This window comes from Ochotona princeps, chromosome 14, assembly GCF_030435755.1.
Source record: "Ochotona princeps isolate mOchPri1 chromosome 14, mOchPri1.hap1, whole genome shotgun sequence".
NCBI classification, from domain to species: Eukaryota; Metazoa; Chordata; class Mammalia; order Lagomorpha; family Ochotonidae; genus Ochotona; species Ochotona princeps.
The window spans coordinates 4,310,597-4,328,915 of NC_080845.1; the positions used below are offsets into that span (position 1 = coordinate 4,310,597).

Here is an 18,319-nt window from a genome sequence, read left to right on the forward strand (position 1 = left end):
GTGTGCCTGTGTGTATCGGAGCTGCCGACCCCTTCACCCGCAGGGAGAGGCAGAGAACTGGGGGCGAGGGGCCTGTAGCCACCCACCCACCAACACTGGATCAGACACGTGCTCGATGGGAGCGGCGGAGATGCGAGGAGGGCCTGGTGGCCGCCAAACACCCTATCCACAGTCACTTTCCTGGTGCGACAGCCTCAGCACCAGGCCCCATGTGCCGAGCACCTGCTCTGTCCAGCACCCAGAAAACTGGGAGAGGGAAAGGAGTGGGAGCAGGAGAGCTAGCGCGGGGGCCCTGCCAGCTTCCTGAGGCTCCCGTACGGGTCCCCCTGCCCCAGCAGCAGCATCACTGCTGCAGCCTGCGCAGTGGCTTGGGCGCGGGTCCTGGCACTGACGAGCAGGGGTGGGCCCAGTGCCCCCGAGCAGGAGCAGCCTGGGATGGGGGCCAGACATGCAAGTCTAAGCAGCCCTTCCCTGCAAGCTGCAGTTCCCGGTGGCTTCTGTGTGCCCCATAAGGAGGGGCACAGGGCAGGTGTCTTCTCTCCCATGCCTGGACCTCTTGTAGCCTGTTATTGGGAGTCCTGGAGCTCCTTAGCTTTCTGTAGGATCTGGGAAACGTCACTGACAGGGTAGTCCTGGGAGGAGGAGAAGCCAGCAACGGGCCACTGAAGCCAGCTCCCTGCCACCACGCCCACCCACAGGGCCTGTGCCCAGCCCAGCTCAGGCCTCACAGGCTCACAAAATGCCAGATGCCCCACCCATCCCACCTAAGCCCTACATGTCACTAACATCACAGCACCAGCCCAGGCCTCACAGCCACTCCTAAGGCCCAAGAGCCGCCTCACCTCCTGCACTGACAGTAGAGGCCAAGGGATACACAGCAGGCCACATGACCCCCAAGGTGAGAGGCAGAGCCGGGGGACTCTGAGCCCAGCCCATCATGGCACCAGGGGCTTCTAAGAGCACGCATGCCCATCCAGCTCCAATACCTGCAGCAGCCGCATGTTCACGATGAAGTCCCCTTCTAGCAGCTGCTCCCGGATCAGTCTAAGGAAGACAAGCAGCCTCGCGTGGGCCCTTCCCACACCCCACAGCCCACAGCCAGCAGGGCTCTGTCCCAGAGTGTAGGAGGACCAGCAGCCTCGCGTGGGTCCTTCCCGTACCCCCACAGCCCACAGCCAGCAGGGCTCTGTCCCAGAGTGTAGGAGGACCAGCAGCCTCACGTGAGCCCCTCCCGCACAGCCCGCAGGGATGTTACTGTGATGCGCTCACATAAGCATGGCACAGCAGACGAGCAGCAGGAAGTCAAAGCGGTGGTCATCTGCGAAGAGCGAGTCCCAGATTCGGATGACGTCGGGCAGCAGGAACTCCTGGGACAGCAGCAGCGTGAGCCAGCGGAAGGCGAAGAACTGTGGCTTGATGTTCTGCTCTTGCTGGGGAGGGTGGGAGAGAGCTGACCGCCTGCCGTACGTGCTGCCCAAGACTGTCCAGCCCAGCCCAGCCCATGTGACGTTGAGGGGCGGCACCAGGATATGACAGAAGCTCCAAACGACTTTTCTACATGCTCTTGAGTTTAGAAATGATAGCACATGGTCTCAACCATCACAGGGGGGTGGGGGCTGGCCTCGGGGCACCCTACACGGGCGCCAGACTAACGCGGCTTCCTGCTAATGCACTTGGGAAGCAGTGGAGGGTGCCCAAGGCCTTGGGCCTCTGCTCTGGAAGACACGCCCAGCAGCTGCAGCCATCTGAGGAGTGAACCAGCAGATGGAAGGCCTCTCTGTCTCTCCTCTCTCTCCCTCTTTCTGGGAGAACCCCACCTAGGAGCCTAGGGCTGAATTCCTGGCCCCCAGTGTCAATCCTAGGAGGGCCCATTTGAGACTGTCGGGGAGTGAGGCAGTGGATGAAGCTCTTTTTCTCCCTGCTTCTGGTTAACTTACAAACCACTGCAGGTTTTTTACCGGGGGCGGGGCACTCGGCAGACACTTGTGTTGGGCGTGTTCCACATGTCACCTTACTCAGCCCCCACCACAGCTCCACCAAGCAATGACTACCAGCAGGCAGGAGTCTTCTGGTAAGCCAGGGAATATTTTAACTGGAAAAGCTCCTAGGGTGTGCAGCAGCAGGAAGCTGGATCAGAAGCAGAGCTGTGCCTGAACCCAGATACCAGAATATAAGACATGGCACCGCAAACAGCGTCTTAAGTACAGTGCCAAGCCTGACTCGCATGCCTGCTCACAGAAGTGTGTTTTCCTTTTTTTTAAAGATTTATTTATTTTTACGGGAAAAACCAGATATACAGAGAGGAGGAGAGACAGAGATGAAGATCTTCCGTCCCATGATTCACTCCCCAAGTGAGCACAACAGCCAGAGCTGCGCCAATCCGAAGCCAGGAGCCAGGAGCTTCTTCCAGGTCTCCCACATGGGTGCAGGGTCCCAAAGCTTTGGGCCGTCCTCGACTGCTTTCCTAGGCCACAAGCAGGGAGCTGGATGGGAAGTGGGTCCGCTGGGATTAGAACTGGCGCCCATATGCGATCCCAGTGCGTTCAAGGCAAGAACTTTAACAGCTACACTATCAATCTGGGTCCAGAAGTGTGTTCTGAAATACCCAGGGTCTGGCACCCCAATCATTCTCAAAGTTGCCTCTATTTCTTTTTAAATGCTTACTCGCTTTTTCATCTATTTAAACGGCAGAATAGCACAGAGAGAAAGCCATAGCTTGCTTCCTCTGGTTTACTCCCTAAACATGCCACAGCCGAGGCTGAGCCAGGCTGCAGCCAGGAGCCCAGAACTCTACCAGGTTCCCCTGAAGTGTGCCGGGGGCCAAGGACTGCAGCCGTCATCTGCTGCTTCCCAGCCGGAGAGCAGGATGCTGGACAGAGAGGCCAGGACTCGAAAACGAGCGCTCCAATGTGGGTGTGGACATTCCCACATTAAGTGGGTTAAGTGGCAGCTTAACCCACTGTACCACGAGGCTTGCCCCTTGCTCCCTCTGTATTTGCCCCTTAAGTGAAAAACAAAATTAACTGGGCTTGGCGGAATGGCTCAACATGCTAATTCTCCTCCTTCAAGTGCCAGGATCCCATATGGGTGCTGGTCCAAGTCCCAGCTGCCTTACTCCCCATCCCTGTTTGTGGCCTGGGAAAGCAGTTGAGGACGGCCCAAAGCCTTGGGACCCTGCAGCTGTGTGGGAGACCTGGAAGAAGCTCCTGACTCTTGGCCTTGTTTTTTTTTTTTTTTTTTGGCTCTTGGCTTTGGATCGGCTCCGCTCCGGCCATTGAGGCCATTTGGGGAGTGAACCAGTGGACAGAGATCTCTCTCTGTCTCTCTTTTTTAGTGTATGTGCTGCTAAAGCGAGCACTCTCCTTCTCTCTGTAAATCTCATTTCCCAATTAAAAAAAATTGTTTTAAATAAATAAGATTAATTGCATTTTGTCAGAATATAAACAGGCTTAACTCACTTGATGTCTGCTAAGTGTCCTGCACCAAGCCTGGCACACAATGGGCACTGCCCTCACCTCCCTTTTCCCGCTCTTCAGCTGCCTGGCCCTCCAGGCCTGCCTCAGCACTTGGGCTGGTGTTTCCTGGCACACAGAACAGCCCTCAGCGGCAGCTGTGCTGGCCACTTTGGACTGTAGCCTCAGGCTGGCCGTGACCCTGGGCCAGGGCAGCCAGGCAGCCAGGGTCTGCTCTGGCCTCTCGCCTGCTGCCAGGGTCTCACCAGCTTTAGGTAGAGCTCCAGGTCCTTCTCCTTCAGCGTCGAGTACACCTTCTCCATCTTATAGGTGATGCCACACTGCGAGTCATCCAGGCTCTTGATGAAGTTGTCCTGGATCTCGGCCATGAGGTTGGAGAAGCAGAAGAAGGTGTCGGCCTCGGCGTGCTCTAGAGATGGCAGAGGGGGCGGGGAGGGCACACAGACACAGCACATGCTCGAGTCCCATCCCTCACTCAGACCCCTTCCTACTTCTGAGCTCTGGCCAGTCAGCCAGCTGCCAAGACCAGGCCTAGCCCTCCGCTGCCCTTGCCCAGTCTCTAGCCACAGGAAGGTCCTGGGCACCATCCTCTCATATCTGCTCCTCACACTGTCCCCCATGAGGGCAATGTGTGCCATGCTTGCTGGATGCCATTTTCAAATTAGGGTGTCAGTATTATCACATGGCTCCCTGTGCAGCCCTCTCAGCTCTGCCCCAGGTCATGTGGCGATATCCAGAAGTGAAAAGAGCCAGCACTCTAGGGGGTCAGCACCAAGAAGGACACCATAGCGAACCCAGGCTGACCCGTTATCTGACAGAGGGTGTGTGGGCCGGGGTAGGAAGCCACCCCATGGGCACAGCCCGGCTTGTGCTGGTCCATGTCTGGAAGCCCTACTGAGGGCTGCGGGTCGCTGTGAGCCTCCTACCTTTCCACTCGCTGTTAGGGTCGGTGGCGAAGGTGTAGTAGAGTGGCCCCACGATCTCGTTCATGCCCTGTACATAGGCGATGCCAGGGTTGAGCTTGGCATAGATGAACAGGATCCGCTCCACCACCTCCCAGTGTGCCTCGCAGCCGCTGGGCGGCACCTCGTACTTGTTCCGGGTCGACGAGCCGGAGTTCTTGTGAGGGGAGCTCATCTGAGGAGACACGTCCCGGCCAGAGGGGTCACTCCAGGTCCGGGGGAGCATGCTCAACACACTGTGAGGAAACGGGCAGGGAAATCCAAACCACGGCCACCTGCCAAAATCTACCCTTTGTGGAGTTGACAAAAAGCTAGGACGGCAGCCACCTCCAAGGTGACAGCAGTGATGGGGACATGCCCTGGAGGAACTTTCTGGAGGAAGGCGGGCCAATGACACGGCCACACAAACAAGGAAGAATGTACCTAGCTGTCCACAGATGCCCCTTGTTATGCTGTCATGTCCTGGTAAACCCACTGGAGGGGCGGGCTGTGATCCTGGCACCAGCTGAGAATCTACAGGGTCAAGGTCAGCTTTGTAGCATTGTGGGTAAACCCGCAGCCCATGATGCTACCATCCCATATAAGTGGCCAGTTCATGTCCCAGCTGCCCTACTTTCAATCCAGCTCCCTACTAATGCCTGGGAAAACAGCAGAAAATGAGCAGCTCCTCCAGACCCTGCCACTCACATGGGAGCTCCAGGTGAAGCTCCTGGCTCCTGACTTCAGCCTGGCCTAGTACTGGTGCTGTGGAACTCTTTCAAAATAAACAAATCTTACACAACAAAGCAGCAGCACGCACCTGGTCACTTGCAATGCCAGCAGCATTCTTACTAGCACACTTGGGGAATCAGCGGAGGATGTCCCACGCGCATGGGCCCCTACCATCCATGTGAGACCCACATAGAGCTCCAGGCTCTAGCCTGGCCCAGCCCTGGCTGCTGCAGCCATTTAGGGAGTCAAGCCCTGCCCCTCAGCTGGAGGACTCCAGGAGCTTACCGGGTGGCCGCCCTGTGTGCATCCCTCATTGCAGAGTGGTCTCACAAATGCAGCCCCACCACGGCCCCCTCCCTGACCTCTGCTTCCCACTCCTCCCTCCCTGCCTCTGTGCTCACTAGACCCTGGGTCCTGAACACACAGGATGCCTGCTGCTGCAGGCCTGGGGCTCCCAAGCCCACCCCCTGGAAAGCTTACCTTCAGTCTCTGGGCTCGGCCAGCCCACCTCCTGGGAGGCTTCTCTGATGCCCACCCGCACTGCTCCTGGCACATTTCCTCACATGTGTCATTACTTTCTTTTCTTTCCTAATGTTTTGTTTATTCATTGGAAAGGCAGTCAGAAAGAGAGAAAGAAAAAGCCTCCATGCAGAGGCCAACTCCATCATGATCCCCACACGGGGCAGAGGCCAAGAACTAGGGCATGATGTGCCGCACAGCAGCAGGAAGCTGGATTAGAAGCAGAAGAGCCAGAACCACAACATGAGATGTCACTATCACAAGTGCCCAGTTAACAGGACAAGCCACAGCACTGGCCCACTGCTTTCTTAAAAATGTTTACTGGGGCCCTGGCGCCATGGCCTAGCGGCTAGGGTGCTTGCCTCGAACGCGCCCAGGATCCCAAATGTGTGCCGGTTCTAATCCCGGCAGCTCCACTTCCCATCCAGCTCCCTGCTTATGGCCTGGGAAAGCAGTCAAAGATGGCCCAAAGCCTTGGGACCCTGCACCCGCATAGGAGACCTGAAAGAAGCTCCTGGCTCCTGGCTTCAGATTGGCTCAGCTCCAGCTGTTGCGGTCACTTAGGGAGTGAATCATGGGATGGAAGATCTTCCTCTCTGTCTCTCCTTCTCTCTGTATATCTGACTTTTCAATAAAACCTAAAAAAAAAAAAAAAAAGTTTACTGGGGCTGGCATGGTGCCATGGCAAATTAATCCTGTCTGGAAGCAGTGGTATCCGTTATGGGCACCAGTTCCAGTCCTGGCTACTCCACTCTGCTTATGGCTTAGGAAAACAGTGGAGAATAGTCCAAGTGCTTCGGACCCTGCACTCATATGGGGGATGCAGAGGAGGCACTAGCTATGGATCAGTCCAGCTTTGGCCACTCAAAGGATGAAAGACCTCTTTTTTCTGTCTTTTTTCTGCTTTTTTTCTGCTTTTTTTTTTTAATCTGTTTTAAAAGGTTCCCCCCCTCCTTGGAAAGGCAGATTTACAGAGAGAATAAGATACACCAAGAGAAAGATCTGCCACTGGTTCAATCCCCAAGGTGACCACAATGGCCGGAGCTGAGCATATCCAAAATTCCGGGTCTCCCACGTGGGTGCAGGAACCAAGGCTTTGGGCCGTCCTTGACCGCTTCCCCAGGCCACAAGTAGGAAGCTGATGGCAAGTGGAACAGCTGAAACACGAACAGGTACCTATATGGGATCCTGGTGCTCCCAAGGTGAGAAATGTCCCCACTGGGCCTGCTCCTCTCTCATAAAACCTGCCTTTCTGGGGGCCCAGCATGGTAGCCCAGTGCCTAAAGTCCTCACCTTGCACGCACCAGGATCCCATATAGGCACCAGCTCTAATCCCAGCAGCTCTACTTCCCATCCATCTCTCTGCCTGTGGCCTGAGAAAGCAATCGGAAAAGGCCCAAAGCCTTGAAACCCTGCATCTAGCTGAGAGACCCGGAGGAGGCTCCTGGCTCCTGAACATCTCAGCTCTGGCTGCTGCAGCCACTTGAGGAGTGAACCAAAGGATGGAAGATCTTTCTGTATCTCCTTCTCTCTGTAAATCTTTCTAATAAAAATAAATAAAATTCTTAAAAAACATCTGCCTTTCAAATAAAAAATGTTTTCTTATTTTCATCTATTTGAAAGGCAGATGGCAGAGATCTGCCCTAAATTTCACTCCCTAAATGGCTGAAACAGCAGGGCAGAGCCAGGCGGGGCCAGGTGGGGACAGCCGGGGGTCAAGTACTGGGGTGACACTTGCTGCCTCCCGAGATGCATCAGCAGGACGCTGGACCAAAAGCAAGAGAGCAGGGACAGGCACATCAGTAAGGTACATGGTGTTGCCAGCAGTGAGTCCACCTGCTGTGCCACACCCCCACCCCAGCAATCTCAGCGCCATCTCCAGCAGGGGCCTGGCAGCGTGGCTCAGCCACATGGTGTCACGTGTGATCAGACCACAGGCTCCACCTCCAGGCAGCAGCAGCAGGAGGTGGGTCCCTAGGGGAACTGTTACAGCAGACAGGGGAGGGCCTGCAGGGCCACCCAGGGTCCCCATGCTGCCTCTCACGTTTGTCACTCCACTCCGGTTCCGTGCCACTGTTTGGGATTTTAGCGTTGTCTGCTCCACGCGCTTCCGAAGGGTCTCAAACTCATTCTGGGGGTCCAGGATGAGGAGGCATGGGTACTCGGTGGCACTCTGGAAGAAGGACATGTCCGGGCACAACCTCCTGTGGGGACAGAGAGAATCCCAGGACTCAGGGAGAGGCTGCACTTTGCTGCCCAAGACCCCAGCATCCTCCAGGGCATCCTTTATTTTTTTTAAGATTTATTCTATTTTTATTTAAAAGTCATATATACAGAGAAGGGGAGAGACCAAGATCTTCCTTGTGTTGATTCACTCCCCAAATGGCCGCAACAGCTAGAGCTGCACCGATCCAAAGCCAGGTACCTGGAGACCCCTTCAAGTCTCCTGAGTAGATGCAGGGTCCCAAGGCCTTAGGCCGTCCCAAGCCACAAGCAGGGAGCTAGATGGGAAGCAGGGCTGCCGAGACAAGAACTAACGCCCATATGGGATTCCAGCACATGCAAGGTGAGGACTTTAGCTGCTAGGCCACCACACCTGGCCTCAGAGTGTCTTTGTTTTGTTTTAGTCACAAAATTTTATTTAAAAAGCACTACAGTAAAAAAAGAAAAACACATCCAAGTGCAAATATTTGGCCTAGCCTCCAGCAGTCTGAGTGCCTGGGGTCCAGCAGGGGTAGCTGGAGTAGGGAGCTAAGTTAGAACTTGTCTGAGCTCCTGCCTTTGGTCTGGGTCAGTCCTAGCTGTGATGGGCATCTGAGGAGCGAACCAGCAGGTGTGAGCCGTTTCTCAGATAACTCCTTCAGAAAAGCAAGCCACCGTGTGGCAGTGGCAGGTGGACACACAGGTATATTCCTCAGGGTCTCACAATGCAGCTCCCCCTGGAACAATGAGCATCTTCCCCAGGGACCCCCGCTGAGTTAGTGCTTCCCAGGGTGGGAACAGCAACAGCGCAGGCTGGCTCAACAGCACAAGCTCTGCCCAGGAGCACTGCAGGACAGACACAGCAACATGTCATCAACGGAGGAAAACAGGCCAAGGCACAGGCTGTGCAGTGACAGCAGGTTTGTGAAACACGAAGTGCAGAACACACTTGTTCTCCATGCTGGCACGCAGCACACACAGCGGGCAGGTGCTCAGCTGTGTGCAGGGCACACCACACTGAAACTCGCTCATCTCCCCAGGCCCGCTCCAGCACCAGCACCAGCCGTGGCTCTTCTGGTTCACTCCCCAGATGACCACAGCCACCAGAGCTGAGCCAGACGGAGGCCAAGGCTCAGGAGCTTTCTCTAGGTCTCCCAAGCGGGTGGCAAAGGCCCAAATACTTGGGCCACCTTCCACTGCTTTTACCAGGCCATGGGCAGGGAGCTGGGTAGGAAGTGGAGCAGCCGGAACTTGAACTGGCATTCACGGGAAATGCTAACAATGCAGACGGCAGCTTTACCTTCCACACTCTAGCACCGAGACCAAGACGTGGCTCTCTGCTTTAGATGTCTTTATTTGAAAGGCAGAGCAACAAAGAGGCCCACCAGGCTGCCCGACTCCCTGCCGTATCACACTGGGGAAGCCCATGTTATTGCTCTTTAGTAAGCAGCAAAACACTACAGCTTATTATTATTATTTTTGTTAATACAGGTCTAACTTTATCATTGCCCCACGCAGATCAACTACAAGGTCACCTGCCTCCCGCACGGGCTCTGGAACCTGGAAAGCCTTGTGCCCATCTCCTCCCCGTGGGCACAGACCTCGCTCCCCTAAGCAACCTCCCTACCCTGAAGCACCCTGAGCTCAACCCCAGTGGCACTGGCCATGGACGCTGGGTCCCAGGCACCCAGAGGATACGCTGGGCAGACTGAGTGTTGGCCATGCCATCTCCCCTGAAGCTGAGGAGGGTGCCACGCCTGCTCAGCTCCACCTCCAGCGGGAGCCTGGCCTCTAGCAGGGCTCAACACTTCCAGGATGATGGTCCGAGGAAGCTAGACACCCCGGACGGACAAGGGAGATGCCTGGGCAGGCACAGACCCCACTCGCCCACCCACTCACTTCCCTCCCCAGCCCCTCTCGCTCCAGGCTCTGGTCTCAACTGCTCAGGGTACAACCCACCCCTGGCCTTCAGGCAGCCACCTTATGAACCTGGGCTGGGAACGGACCAGACAGGGAGGGTAGGAGGACCCAGGGCAGCCCATCCTGGGGTGGCTTACCGGACGTCTTTGTCAATCTGCAGCAGCACCTTGTTGTCCTTGAAGTAGGTGTTCCACCGGCTATCGGGGCTGGGGTTGAGCGGCTGTGCAGAGAGAAGCACCTGCTCTGGCAAGGACCCACCTGGTCCCCGGGGAGAGTCCAGCCCCGAGGCCTAAGAAGTGGCCTCACAGCAACAGTCCCACCAGATCCACCTGAGACCACTTGGAGAAGACGCGAGCCCTGCACAGGCCTCCTGGGTCAGATACCCGTGCTGCACTGGGAGGGCCCATCGCCAGAGCTCTACAGGTCTGCAAATGCAGGTGCTTGTGGCGAGGGGATCAGTCAACGGTGCATCAGCACCTCACATCCCTGGGGACAGGCGTTGGGTCACCACGACAGGAGGGAGCTCAGAACGAAGCTTCCTGCGGACCACAGAGCGCAGCTCATCCTCACTCATGCCAGCCCTTTCCTAGGCTCCTTGCTCTGCGGAGGCCAAGGGCTGAGAGGGTGGCACCCCTGACGTGCCCAGCACAAGCTGCCCAGGGAGCACTCCCTGGTCGTGGCCATCATCTTTGCCATTGCTGGGCCCAGGGCTCCCCATGAGGCTAGGCCTGGAAAGAAGTCAGCACAAGATGAGCATTTCCAGGGCTCTGGCAGCCCAACGCACCACAGCAGGGTCAGAGGGCAGATTCCAGTCATCCTCAGCCTCTGGCACAGAGGCAAACAAGAAGGCTGGAGGTGAGGGAGAACCCTGCTTGCTCCAAGGCCCTGGCCCCTCCCCATTCTGTCCCCTACTCACGTGGTCTTCAAAGGTCACGTCCTCTCTGGACACGCCCATGTTGGCCTTGGCAATGCCAGGCTGGATAATCATTTCCCTCAGGAACTGAGCATACAGTTCCCTGCGGGAGAAGAGAAGGGGTGACTCGCCAAGTTCCCCTGGGGGAGCCCAGGACAACCTGGGCTCCACCACCTCCATGGGGCAGGGAGGGCTCCAGGACTACCCTGTTGGGGCGCTTACCTTTGCCTGGCCAGGATGGAAGCCCACGAGGCTCTCTCCAAGGGCAGGTAGTTCAAGAGGATCTGCACAGAGTGGGGGACGCAGCTCTGGCCCTGCCCCACCACACCCTGCAGGCCCACGCTGTGTGGCCTGGTAGAGCCCTGAGCAGGCCCTAGCAAGGCCGCCTGCTCCTTCACCCACTGCTGCCTTCTCCTGCACCCTCTCCAGCCCTGGCCTTGGCTCTCCTCCCATGCTCTCTCCCAAGGGACCGGAAAATCTCACACTCAGAGGGGCATGGGCTGCCACCACCCCAGCCCACAGCTCTGAGCAAAGCAAGGGACCCCACCTCCACCACATGGGACGGGCCAGGAAGTATGACCTAGTGTCCCATTCCCAAGGGGACCCTGTAGGGAACCCCGAAAAGCCAGAAAACCCCGCAATGTCCCTGAAAAGCATCCTCACACAAGGCAGCCAAGGTGCGGGAAGGGAACAAGGGGCTGGGGTGGGGCTGCCATGCAGAGACCCCTCCTGCCAACACACCCACCTTCCAGCACAGGCACCGCAGTCCACCCTCACAGGGGATGCCTGTGAACACAGCAGCAGAGGTCACGGCCCACACCACAGTCTCAGAACCCCCCAGCCCACCACCTCGGAGCCAGGCTGTAGGCAGCAGCACAGGCAAGAAGGACTTTTTTTGTTTGTTTTTAAAAGATTTATTTAATTTTATGGGAAAGGCAGATCTACAGAGAGGAGGGAGAGACAGTGAGAAAGATTTTCAACCCACTGGTTCACTCCCAATGGCTGGCTGCAATGGCAGAGCTGAGCCCATCTGAAGCCAGGAGCCAGGGGCTTTTTCCAGGTCTCCCACATGGGTGCAGGGTCCCAAAGCTTTGGGCCGTCCTCGACTGCTTTCCCAGGCCACAAGCAGGGAGCTGGATGGGAAGTGGAGCTGCCGGGATTAGAACCAGCGCCCATATGAATCCTGACGCGTGCAAGGTAAAGATGTAGATAACTGAGCCATCACGCCTGACCCAGGAAGTACTTTTGGGTGGGGGTCTAACCTACTGCACCACAGCAGTGGTCCCCCCATATGGACCTCTGGTTCAAGTCCTGGTTGCTCCACTTTTCATCCAGCTCCCTGCTAACGCATCTGGGAAAGCGGCAGAAGATGGCCCAAGCACGGGCGCCTGTGACCACGTGAAAGATCTGGAATAAGCTCCTGGCTTCGGACTAGTCCAGTTCCAGCCACTGTGGCCATCTGGAGAGCGGACCAGCAAATGGAAGAACTCTCTCCCTCTCTCTGCCTTTCAAGTAAAAAATAGATGAATCTTCAAAAAAATAAAAAAATTCTGCCAGCACAACTTCTGGACTGGACACTAACTCAGTAACAGGTTTCCGTCCAGGGCCCTGGGCTATAGCCCACGCCCAGAGTGTCCTGAGTGGAATGACACCAGCAGACGTCATCCTGCTCCTGGGAAAGCTCCAGAAAGCCAAGAGCCGCACCTGTTTATTCCCAGCGCAGAGCTGGACGCGAAATGATTTGAGATACATAAACCAAGCTGCCTGGGGCATGCGGGCTGGCCATGTGGTACAGGGGCTAAGACACTGGACAGGTGTGCCCACAGCCCATAGTGAAGTAGCAGGTGCCAGCTCAACAAGTGGCTCTGCCACCCCTGGGAGAGACCTGGAATGGGTCCTAGTGCCTGGCCTTGACCTGACCTAACCCTGGTCATTTAGAGTGTTTCGGTGGATACAGGAGCTGGCTGTTTCTCTCTCTCCAACAGAGAAAAACGCTGTAAAAACAAACCACCCATGCATGCTTAGGGCTGCGTGCTTCTGAGACACAGCTGCGCTGGGATTCCCTGTAATCACAGGAAGGAGGGCAGGGCAACCCCACGGCCTCACCTCACAGGCAAAAAACTCACAGGGGGCTTCAGGACACTTGTCAAGATGGAATTAAAAGATATGATTTTTATTTCTTGAAATTTATTTGAAAGAGACCCAAAGTCAGGGAGAGAGAGCTCTTCTGATCTGCTGGTTCACTCCCACACTGTGTGCAGCAGCTGAGGCTGGCCAAGGCTGCAGCCTGGAGCCCTGCATGCCAACCAAGGCTCCACGTGCATGGCAGGCCAGGGACCTGAGTCAGCACTGTGACCTCCAGAATGCACATCAGCATAAGAGCAGAATCACTAACCCAGGCGCTCTGGGGCAGAGCACACATGGGTGCTGCAAGCAGGGGTGTTAACAATGGCATGCAAACCCACCCTAATCAGTTTATTTGGATGCAAAAAAGTGTGTATCCATTTCGCTCATAATATGCATTGGTCTGTGTACAATCTGTTAGGCCAGGGCCTTGCACACAGAGTTAAGTCTCTAGCCCCAACTGACCATCACTCGCTACCTGCCTTCAAGGGCAAGACACACCTGTCAGGATCTCTGTCACAGAGCCCCCTGCAGCAGCTGTCCCTATGGGTTCTCTGGTGACGCCCTGCCCTGGATCTGCACACAGTTGGGGGTGCACAGGAAGACTCCTGGCCAGCCAAATGGCAGGGGCGGGGTGGGGCCAAAGGCCGCACCAGCAGCTAAGCCTCCTCAGTGGGGTGGCCAAGTCAGTGTCTAAAGCTAGAATGTCACCCTGAACCAAAGTCCACCATGGGCCCAGCCGCTGAGCCCGGAAAGGGCTGGCAGTGAGGAAGTGACTGCAGAATGAGAAAAGGCCTGCCCAAAGACCTCCTCAGCGCCAGCCTCCATCCAGGCGCCTCCCCAGTCACCCCCAGAATGCTACCTGTGGCCAGGGCTCAATGCTCTGTGGGGAAGATGCCTCAAGGCTTACTGTCAGGTCCACAGATCCCAGCAAGGGCCTCCCAAATCAACCCAACCCCTCCCCCCAACACACACACCAAAACCAGGGGTGGCCTGGGGCCGCCTGCCCTCCACCCCCCCCACACGCCCCACTGGAGGAGGAGCAAGCCACGGCTCACCACTGAAGCTGAGCTCCCGCAGCTTTCCCAAGGCGATTGATGGCTCCTTTAGCACATCCTGGAAAACGGCAATCCTGGAGCGGGGGGATAGGGGGAGAATGGGGCAGCTGCAGCTCAGCCACCCTACCCCACTGCGGGCACCCCACGCTCCCTCACTCCCCACCCCCGCTGCAGCCCGTCCCTTCCTCTCCTTCCGGACAAAAGATGAGACAATGCAGGGCAGCCGTTGTGGCTCTGCACACCAACCGCTGCCCACATCCCCCACACCAGCTCTAAGGCGCCAGTTCCCGCGAACACCCAGGGCAGGCAGAAGCTCATGGCCCGGGCACTGGAGTGCCTGCAGCCCAGAACTCCCTCTCTGCCCCACTCTCTGCCACTTTGCCTCTCAAAATAAGTCACATATTGGCAACATTCAGGCGAGGAGCAGGTTGGGGGAGCCAGAAACATACAGCCCCCCTCCTCCTCGGTGCCCAGAAAACCAGAAACGTGGCAAAGAGACCTGTGTTCTTCAATGAGCCCCGCTAACTGAGCAAGCTGGCCCAGCCCCCAGCACCGCCCGCTACCTGAACTCTGGGAACCCCAAGAACCAGGAGGAACCTGATCCGCCAGCCACGGGCTCGTGCCAGCTCCCCAGACTCAGAAATGAACCCCAAGGCAAGATCGCAGGGCCCGCCCGCTGGCAAGGACAAAATGTTAAAAATAATAATAACAATAAAATTAAAAAGTCCTACGGGGAACTGGGAAGTGAGCAAAAACTGAGCCAGGGCTGCAGGATGAAGAGGGCGCCTGGAGGGGCAGGTTCTCCGGTAAGGAAAGGCCGGGGGGCTCCTGCAGAAAGACGAGGTGTGTGGACAGGGGTGTGGAAGGGGAGACAGGCTGGCGGGGCGGGGCACTGAGGAAGGACACCTCCTTCCAGGGCGGGCGATCCCGGGGGTCCGGGGGACGGGAGTGGGGAGAGGGGGGACACTAGAGCTACAAAGTAGGAGCCGAGACCTTCTGCGGGAGGGACCCCGCATTCCCGGCTCCGTGGGGCACGAGGGGCGGCCCGGCCTGCAGCGGTCTCACGGGGTGGGCCCCAGGGACCCCTTACCGACTCTTGTGCAGACTCGACATGGCCTTGGCTTACGGACCTCCTCCCCGGTCCCCGACACAGCCAGCCACCACCACCGCCTCGGCTGCCACCGCTGGCCCCCAAAAGGGACGCGGGGCTCTCGGCCAAAGCCTCCCAGCCGGAAACCTCCCCGCGGGCATGCGCGCTCCGCCGCGGTCGGCCCCGCCCCTCTAGGTCACGTGCACTCTCCTGCCCCGCCTCCTCCTCCCGACACCCACCCAATCCCAGCCAACCAGAGCCCCGGGCTTCGTGGGCGGGGCCTGGGGTGCCGGACGCCAGGTCACGCCCTCAGGTCCAGCGTCGTCACACCCCCAGGTCCGGCGCCTTGGGCGGAGCATAAAATGGATTGAACGCTGGGCCACGCCCCCAAATCGGGGCCCTGGGCGGAACATGGGGAGGAAGGAACGCTGGGCCACGCCCCAAGACCTGCGCCGTGGGCGGGACCTGGAAGTGATGGAGCTCCCCGCCTCCCGGGGGCGTCACGTGACAGCGCCCGCCATGTGTTCCTTGGGCCAGGTACCTGGGACCCTGTCCTCCTCGCCAGCCTCACCCCATCCCATCTAGCGAGATCGTTTCTATTTCCTCAAAACTGTAAGGCCCCTGGGTTGTGTCGTTCACAGCTCAGGCTTCCTGGTCCCTGCTAGGAACCCCGAAGGCTAGATGTCCTAGGAGGAACCGGATGGAGAGAGACAATGGTTGGTGTGTCCTTGAGGCTTAGAATTCCACGAACCGTGGAACTGACGTCGCTTTACCAGAACTCGGGAGAGTAAGAAAAGATGGAGATGAATAGCAAAAAGGGGAGAAGGCGCTGTGGTGAAGCAACCTAGGACTCCGCCTGGGCCCGTTCATGGTGGTGGTTCGAGTCCTCCACTTCCCATCCAGCTTCCTGCTTGTAGCCTGGGAAAGCAGTCGAGGACGGCTCAAAGTCTAGGTACCCTGCGCCCGCGTGGGAGACCTGAAAAAAGCCCCTGGCTCCTGGCTTCAGATAGGCTCAGCTCCAGCAATGTTGTCCTTTGGGGAGTGAACGACTTTCTCTCTGTCTCTCCTCTCCATAAATCTAACCTGCCTTTCCCATAAAAATAAAGAACTCTTTTAAATATGCATATTCATGGCGAGCGTTGGAGCAGAGCTGGTTAAGGCACTGCTTGGAACACCTTCACCCGAGGCCAGTGCTGGCTGTTGCTTCCACATCCCTTTTTAATGCTCCGAACATTTTGTTGTTTGAGTTTGGACACTGCTGGTTGTCTGACTTTGATGGACTTACAAAGTTGTCTCCAGTTTGAGGATGTTACCAATAAAACTCCTGCAGACAGTCAGGAACAAGTATTTTGCCTAGTTCTAAGGCAGACAGACCATTTGATCTCCGCGGTCTGGGTCCTACCAAGAGCCGGGATCCAGGAAGCTGACCATATGCTCCCACACTGTGTCAGGAGGCAGGCACTTGGGCCATCTGTTGCTGCTTTCCCAGGCGCATTAGCAGGGAGCCGAACTGGAAGCAGAGCAGCAAGGATTCCGGTGTGCCATGTGGACATCCCAAGCAGAGACAACACCTCTACCGCCTTCACATACGTGGCTTCGGTGTACAACTCAGTCAGGTTCAGTACATGCAGGGCTAAGCCCCTACCTGGAGTGCCAGTGCACACAGAGTCAGGGAGCAAAGAAGAAGTAGTTAGGACCTTTGGTTCTTGCTGAAGTTCTTATTATTTTTAAGATTCTTTTTATTTTTATTGCAAAGTTAGGTATTCAGAGACGAGGAGAGGCAGAGAGGAAGATCTTCCATCCGATGGTTCATTCCCTAAGCAGTTGCAACAGCTATAGCTGAGCCATCTGAAGCCAGGAGCCTGGAGCTTCTTCAGGTCTCTCACGCAGGTGCAGGGTCCCAAGACCTTGGGCCATCCTTGGCTGCTTTCCCAGGCCACAAGCAGAGAAAGGGATGGGAATCAGGGCTGCCAGGATTAGAACCAGCATCTTGCAAGGTGAGGAATTTAGCCACTAGGCTACCGCGCTGGGCCCAGATCTTATATTTTCAAATACTGAATTCAGTGGGCCAATAGCAACACCTGTCAGGGCTATTGAGACTACTAACGCCCTCAGAACACTCTTCCTCAGAGCATTCCCCATCGCAGGTACTGATGTAATATGACAGGAAGGAGTGGCCCCCTTTGCTTCACTCACAAGGGAACCAACCTGAGACATTTGTCCCATCCATGTCCTCCTCTGCATCTTAACCCTTCCAGCTTTCACCAAAGGCCCACATGGGCAGGCATACATTCCTCTCAACTGTGTAAACAATGTTAAAAAATAATTACAAACCTGGGCCCGGCGGCATGGCCTAGTGGCTAAAGTCCTCGCCTTGAACGCCCCGGGATCCCATATGGGCGCCGGTTCTGGTCCCGGCAGCTCCACTTCCCATCCAGCTCCCTGCTTGTGGCCTGGGAAAGCAGTCGAGGACGACCCAAAGCTTTGGGACCCTGCACCCGCGTGGGATACCTGGAAGAGGTTCCTGGTTCCCGGCATCGGATCGGCGCGCATCGGCCCGTTGTGGCTCACTTGGGGAATGAGTATTTGGACGGAAGATCTTCCTCTCTCTCTCTCCTCCTCTCTGTATATCTGACTTTGTAATAAAAATGAATAAATTACAAACCCTCCAAAAATCTATGTACACTTAGCAAAGTGTACACAGAACTGCTTTATTTGGGTTTTTTTTAAAGATTTATTTATTTTTATTACAAAGTCAGATATACAGAGAGGAGGAGAGACAGAGAGGAAGATCTTCCGTCCGATGATTCACTCCCCAAGTGAGCGCAACGGCTGGTGCTGCACTGATCCGAAGCCGGGAACCAGGAACCTCTTCCGGGTCTCCCATGCGGGTGCAGGGTCCCAAGGATTTGGGATGTCCTTGACTGCCCTCCCAGACCACAAGCAGGGAGCTGGATGGGAAGTGGAGCTTCCGGGATTAGAACCGGCACCCGTATGGGATCCTGGCGTTTAAGACGAGGACTTTAGCTGCTAGGCCACACCGCCGGTTCCCAGAACTGCTTTATTTGTAAAGCAGTTACAGAAAGAATGAAAGAAAGATCTTGTATCTGTGGGTTCACTCCTCAAATGTCTGCAATATCTAGAGCTGAGCTAATGTGCCGGAGTCCAGCTCCAGCCGAGAGTTCGGAGCTCGGGAAGGGTGCGTGGAGTCGGCGATAAAGAAAGACACAGACACTTGGTGCGTTCTCACAACAGCCCAAGAAAAAGCTGTACTTTTTATTTACTCAAAACCTCACAAGCTTCTGCACAAGCAACTAATTGTTCTATTTTTTTACTTCAAGACTAAG

At 56.4% G+C, this 18,319-nt stretch overlaps 1 protein-coding gene across 2 annotated transcripts; it reads right to left on the minus strand.

Annotated features, from left to right (window-relative positions):
* Window positions 1–331: 331 nt before the first annotated feature.
* On the minus strand, window positions 332–15,146 carry TBC1D13 (TBC1 domain family member 13). 2 transcript variants are annotated; one of them, XM_004593510.2, is made up of 12 exons: window positions 14,973–15,146; window positions 13,883–13,956; window positions 11,446–11,486; window positions 10,923–10,984; window positions 10,704–10,803; window positions 9,925–10,007; window positions 7,710–7,869; window positions 4,400–4,610; window positions 3,719–3,882; window positions 1,270–1,430; window positions 987–1,044; window positions 332–632 (listed from the first exon to the last, which is right to left on the minus strand). In XM_004593510.2, the coding sequence occupies exons 1-12, from the start codon at window positions 14,993–14,995 to the stop codon at window positions 567–569; spliced, it is 1,203 nt and encodes a 400-aa protein (XP_004593567.2). In that variant the 5' UTR covers window positions 14,996–15,146; the 3' UTR covers window positions 332–566. The 2 variants fall into 2 exon arrangements, with proteins under 2 accessions (XP_004593567.2, XP_058528562.1); XM_058672579.1 differs by lacking the exons at window positions 11,446–11,486; window positions 14,973–15,146.
* Window positions 15,147–18,319: the final 3,173 nt, after the last annotated feature.